The sequence below is a fragment of the Amblyraja radiata genome, chromosome 45 (assembly GCF_010909765.2).
Source record: "Amblyraja radiata isolate CabotCenter1 chromosome 45, sAmbRad1.1.pri, whole genome shotgun sequence".
In the NCBI taxonomy this organism is placed as follows: domain Eukaryota; kingdom Metazoa; phylum Chordata; class Chondrichthyes; order Rajiformes; family Rajidae; genus Amblyraja; species Amblyraja radiata.
This window is the reverse complement of record NC_046000.1, coordinates 821,483-827,758: the sequence shown is the minus strand read 5'-3', so window position 1 is coordinate 827,758 and position 6,276 is coordinate 821,483. Positions and strand designations below refer to the sequence as shown.

At 47.4% G+C, this 6,276-nt stretch overlaps 2 protein-coding genes across 2 annotated transcripts; both read left to right on the top strand.

Moving 5' to 3' along the window:
- Positions 1-2,944: 2,944 nt before the first annotated feature.
- Positions 2,945-3,357, top strand: LOC116968581 (histone H4). The gene has a single exon (XM_033015349.1). It carries the CDS (start codon positions 2,992-2,994, stop codon positions 3,301-3,303), a length of 312 nt encoding a protein of 103 aa, XP_032871240.1. The 5' UTR covers positions 2,945-2,991; the 3' UTR covers positions 3,304-3,357.
- A 499-nt stretch (positions 3,358-3,856) lies between these two features.
- Positions 3,857-4,487, top strand: LOC116968518 (histone H3). The gene has a single exon (XM_033015286.1). The coding sequence runs from the start codon at positions 4,025-4,027 to the stop codon at positions 4,433-4,435; it is 411 nt and encodes a 136-aa protein (XP_032871177.1). The 5' UTR covers positions 3,857-4,024; the 3' UTR covers positions 4,436-4,487.
- The last annotated feature ends 1,789 nt before the right edge of the window (positions 4,488-6,276 follow it).

Below are 6,276 nucleotides of genomic sequence, written 5' to 3'. Positions count from 1 at the left end.
TTGAGAAAACAGTTTCTATTTTGCTTCCCCAGTTGCAGATTTTACACCCAAATGTCTCCATGAAGCCAGGAAACAATGTGAGAGTCATGTTTTTTTAATGTTGTCATTAGTCATGTTGTACATGTTGTACATAAAATGTATTATGAAAATATATATTAGGCACTTTGGTGCCATATGACTGTACTTACTTCTAATAAAATAAAATATTTTTAAAAAAAGAAACTTTAAAAAAAAACTTCTCCAGTGACTTTACCACCATCCGGCCTGCACTGCTAGGCAGCAAACTGACGATGATATGGGTGGATGCTCCATTAGTGTCCTGGCTCACCAACTACCTGACTGGATGACCACAATGTCAGGCTACAGAATTGTGTCTCGGACATGGTAGTGAGCAACACGAGGGGCTCACAGGGGACAGTCCTCTCTCCCTTCCTGTTCAACATCTACACCACGGACTTCAGATATAACTTGGACTCCTGCCACCTGCAGAAGTTTTCGGATGACTCTACAATGTGGGCAGCATTAGTAAGGAGAGGGAAGCTGAATACAGAGGTGTTTTCAACAACTTTGTTGGGTGGTGTGGATTGAATCACCCAATTTTCTAGCAAACGGTGGTAGCAAGTGCCAACTTCTTCACTGTTGTGTGTTGGGGCAGCAGGGCGAAGGCCGCAGACAGGATTAACAAACTCATCAGGAAGGCTAGCTCCGACCTGGGGGCAATGTTGGATTCATAAGACGTCGTCTTGGAGGGGTGGATGCAACAAACAAATGTAGGTCCCTTGCAGTCAGAAATAGGTGAATTGATCATGGGGAACAAGGACATGGCAGACCAATTGAATAACTACTTTGGTTCTGTCTTCAATAAGGAAGACATAAATAATCTGCTGGAAATAGCAGGGTACCATGGGTCAAATGAGATGGAGGAACTGAGTGAAATCCAGGTTATCTGGGAAGTGGTGTTAGGTAAATTGAATGGATTAAATGTTGATAAATCCCCAGGGCCAAATAGGCTGCATCCCAGAGAACTTAAGGAAGTAGCCCCAGAAATAGTGGATGCTTTAGTGATAATATTTCAAAACTCTTTAGATTCTGGAGTAGTTCCTGAGGATTGGAGGGTAGCTAATGTAACCCCACTTTTTAAAAAGGGAGGGAGAGTGAAAATGGGGAATTACAGACCAGTTAGTCTAACATCGGTAGTGGGGAAACTGGTAGAGTCAGTTATTAAAGATGTGATAGCAGCACATTTGGAAAGCGGTGAAATCATTGGACAAAGTCAGCATGGATTTACGAAAGGTAAATCATGTCTGACGAATCTTATAGAATTTCTCGAGGATGTAACGTAGAGTGGATAAGGGAGAACCAGTGGATGTGTTATATCTGGACTTTCAGAAGGCTTTCGACAAGGTCCCACATAAGAGATTAGTATACAAACTTAAAGCACATGGTATTGGGGGTTCAGTATTGATGTGGCTAGCGAACTGGCTGGCAGACAGGAAGCAATGAGTAGGAGTGAACGGGTCCTTTTCAGAATGGCAGGCAGTGACTAGTGGGGTACCGCAAGGCTCAGTGCTGGGACCCCAGCTATTTACAATATATGTTAATGATTTGGGCGAGGGAATTGAATGCAACATCTCCAGGTTTGCGGATGACACAAAGCTGGGGGGCAGTGTTAGCGGTGAGGAGGATGCTAGGAGGCTGCAAGATGACTTGGATAGGCTGGGTGAGTGGGCAAATGCGTGGCAGATGCAGTATAATGTGGATAAATGTGAGGTTATCCACTTTGTTGGCAAAAACAGGAAAGTAGATTATTATCTGAATGGTGGCCGATTAGGAAAAGGGGAGACGCAACGAGACCTGGGTGTCATGGTACACCAGTCATTGAAAGTAGGCATGCAGGTGCAGCAGGCAGTGAAGAAAGCGAATGATATGTTAGCATTCATAGCAAAAGGATTTGAGTATAGGAGCAGGGATGTTCTACTGCAGTTGTACAGGGACTTGGTGAGACCACACCTGGAGTATTGCGTACAGTTTTGGTCTCCAAATCTGTGGAAAGACATTCTTGCCATAGAGGCAGTACAGAGAAGGTTCACCAGACTTTCCTGGGAAGAAATACTGGAGAGACTCGACTTGTACTCACTTGAATTTAGAAGATTGAGGGGGAATCTTATAGAAACTTACAAAATTCTTAAGTCTTATAGAAACGTACAAAATTCTTAAGGGGTTGGACAGGTCCAGAACAATGGATCACAGTTTAAGGATAAGGGGGAAATCTTTTAGTACGGAGATGAGAAAAACTGGAATCTCTGGAATGTCTGGAATCCTCTGCCACAGAAGGTAGTTGAGGCCAGTTCATTGGCTATATTTAAGAGGGAGTTAGATGTGGCCCTTGTGGCTAAAGGGATCAGGCGGTATGGAGAGAAGGCAGGTACTGGATACTGAGTTGGACGATCAGCCATTTTCTATGTTTCTATGTATGACCGGGCTTAACCTAACTCGGACTGGGCATACGTTTGGCTTCAAGCTGAGTACAAAGCCGTTTCCTTGTGAGTGAGACAATAACACTGACAAAATCCCCGCCTCAGAGCCCATGCATCAATTCAGTAATATTGCCAAATCATCCGTGTTAAAAGCTGCTGAACGCTGTGGGGTGGGCGATATCGGCAGAGGGAACGGACTCCGAGGATGAACCGGAAGGAGACAATTTAATTTGACAGCGGTAATATCACTGACTGACTTTTACCACGGAATGTCTGTCTGAAAGTTTGGCCGGAGCGCTAAATTTCGGGTCGTTTGTGGGCAAACCGTTTGAAAAATGTTTTCAGGAATCTGGGGCGTGGAGCTGGAATATGAGAGGAAACTGTCTGTCACTTTGTCTCCTCCTCTCCCCGCCTCTCACTCTCTGCGTATCTCGGGCAGGTCGGGGCGCTGCGTATAAAAATAGACAGCACCAGTTAGATTATCACTGAGCAGCGACTCGAGTGAAACAGCATCATGTCTGGTCGAGGGAAAGGAGGCAAAGGATTAGGCAAAGGCGGAGCAAAGCGGCACCGCAAAGTGCTTCGCGATAACATCCAGGGCATCACCAAGCCAGCTATCCGCCGCCTGGCTCGGCGTGGTGGGGTCAAGCGGATCTCGGGTCTGATCTACGAGGAGACCCGCGGGGTGTTGAAGGTTTTCCTGGAGAATGTGATCAGGGACGCGGTCACCTACACCGAGCACGCCAAGCGCAAGACGGTCACTGCCATGGATGTGGTGTACGCTCTGAAACGACAGGGCCGCACTCTCTACGGGTTCGGCGGCTAAATAACTACCCCCTTTATTCCAACACAAAACAAAGGCTCTTTTAAGAGCCACCCACAGCTTCACAGAAAGGGCAGAGACTAGGGAATTAGAGTAGATGCAGATTGAAATGTGTTTTATTAAACTAGTTATTCCACCACTGAACAACAGATTTTAGCTTGATCACCGCGGCCATTAGAATGCAAAGCCGACAGTAAAAGATCATAAACAAGACAAGGTGATGTCAGTTTCCCTTTTACCGATATACCTCATGATTAATGCAGCAACAGGAGGGTCGACTCCAAACCGTTCCCTGGGTAACAGTCGCTTATTTCCAGGCACGAGCAGAGCTGAATTCCGTCTGCACAGGGATCCGGTCTGTAAATCCGCGCCGCATATTCAGTCATGATTTAAGCGAGAAGTTAAAGTGGATTTGATATTAAGTTGACAGAAACAGAATTCAATTTGAAATTCAACCCACAACCAATGATATTGCAGTCCGTGCTCTCTGGTTGGCCGAGCTTCCCCCACCCCACCCGGCCGGCCTCAGACCTTCTGAAACAGCCGCCTGGTGCTGACAGACCTGCAGCCACTCGCAGGGATGGGACACCGTGAGTGACATCTCTGCTCCATCCATTCAGAGGCTGTGGGCCGGCCCTTCACCAACGCTTTAAAAGCAGGTCCCAGAGCCGGCTCCGTCATTCAGTCCCTGTATTTCACACTGTGCTCCCACTGTTGAAGGAGAATGGCCCGGACCAAGCAGACAGCGCGCAAATCGACCGGAGGAAAAGCTCCTCGCAAACAGCTGGCGACCAAAGCGGCGCGGAAGAGCGCTCCAGCCACGGGCGGAGTGAAGAAGCCTCATCGCTACAGGCCCGGCACCGTGGCTCTGAGGGAGATCCGGCGCTACCAGAAATCCACCGAGTTGCTCATCCGCAAACTGCCCTTCCAGCGCCTGGTGCGGGAGATCGCTCAGGACTTCAAGACAGACCTGCGCTTCCAGAGCTCGGCCGTCATGGCCCTGCAGGAGGCCAGCGAGGCTTACCTGGTGGGGCTCTTTGAGGACACCAACCTGTGCGCAATCCACGCCAAGCGAGTCACCATCATGCCCAAAGACATCCAGCTGGCCCGCCGCATCCGCGGGGAGCGCGCCTAAACTCCACCTCTCCACCAACAACAAACGGCTCTTTTAAGAGCCACTAATCCGGCAGAAGAAAGAGCTGGGGCTTTCTAATGTCCTTTTACATCAATGTTCTCTTCTTTCTGCTGGCTTTTATCTGAATTGATGCCGCAGAGACTGCTGCTGAGTGGAGTGACTAAAGTCATTCAAGTGTAACTGGTTTCGATGTAAATGCCAACACGGCTCATAATGGTGTGTACACGACCAGCCCCTGTTCGCTCTGCGCCCCCTTTTCTCACGCGCTCCGGGTTCAAGGACAACAAACGCCTTTATTACGCATTTTCAACGCGCGCCCCTCAGTCGCTGATCAGTCCTTCCACAGACACTGAGTTACACCATCTCCATAATGATCGGCGGGCGGCGCGACTCACCTGTTGCAGGGCCCCTACAGCCTGTCTGTCTTTTTTTAATTTTGTGTCTAGTTAAATGTAGTTGTTCGTGGTTTTAATAGTGTTTTTAACTGTGTATATGTGGGGGAGGGGGAAATTAAAAAAAAATCTCTTCCCTGCACGGGAGACCCGACCTTTTCCCTGTCGGGTCTCCGTTGTAGTTGGGGCCTAGCACCGTGGAGCAGCCTCCAGCCGGAACGACCTGGGGGCTCCAGTCACGGAGCCTGCGGAGCAGCAGACTTACCATCGTGGGGCTGGCCGGCCTCGGTGCGTGGGGAGCGGTGGTGACTCGCTGCTGCGGCCCGACTCTGGATCTCGGAGGCTCCAACAATGCAGCTTCTGTGGACTGTCGGAATAGCGGGAGCTCGCTGTGAAAGTTCCTCAGGGACGGTTAATCTACGGTTACACTATGGACTAACTTTAGCTTGACTGCTCTTAGCAACTAGCCATTGCTAGCGCTCGGCCTTGCTGATTATACTAGACCCCTGTCTTGAAATGTATGAGGCTGGTAAGAATTCACCACGATTCGTGACTATCTTATACCAACTTGTCCTTATAATGTTTATGTGTAATCATACTTGAAAGGTTCTTCACCTGCACATGCTATAAAATTGGGCTTAAGGGACCCACTTTGTGGTTCGTGATCTGGTCTCTGCCTTCTTGTTTTTAGCAGCTGGCTGCTAAAGATGCCAGCATTCGGCTAGTTTGTTTACACTTGTCTTCCTAGCGGACTGTCTGGGGCTGATAAGAGCTCATTACAGCCAAGGCTGTGTTATACCAATCTGCTCCTACAGCGTTTTTGTTTAACAATACTTAATTGATGTTCTTTTGCCCTGCGCATTAATCCAAGAGCCCAGTTTGCAACTCGCTAACTTCTCTAACGCTAACTCTTTCTTTATACCTTGTCGATTTTAAGATATACTATGTAATACCAAAGGAAGCTATTCTTGCTCCACTTATACGTTGGCTTGCTTATTCAGTATCACCATTTTGTTAATTTGCTTTGTCTTATTAATATCCTGAATATTACTGAGACAAGAAAGGGTTCAGTCGTAGACACATTACGAAGGAAGTTCCGCATAATCAGCTGAACCCAAGGTCGCCTACGTCAAACTATGGCACCTTCTGCATTCCTGTTGTGACTACTAAGAGAGTAAACAAAGGGAAACTTAGACACGCTGCTAACCTAACAAACCTAATACCTATTACCTCCAAACCAAAACCAACCATAAAGCCTATCAATAATACCATCAGGATGGGTCTGCTTAATGTTAGGTCTCTTAATAACAAATCATTTTTAGTCAACGATTTTATTACCACCTCTAAACTGGATTTTATGTTTTTAACTGAAACATGGCTAGAACAAAATAACAGTGCAACCATTCTGATCGAGACAGCTCCTCCCAACTATAACTTTTTTGATGTATG

Bases quoted from the DNA above. Each gene is read 5' to 3' on its own strand.
- LOC116968581 (XM_033015349.1), top strand. From the start codon at position 2,992: ATGTCTGGTCGAGGGAAAGGAGGCAAAGGATTAGGCAAAGGCGGAGCA.
- LOC116968518 (XM_033015286.1), top strand. From the start codon at position 4,025: ATGGCCCGGACCAAGCAGACAGCGCGCAAATCGACCGGAGGAAAAGCT.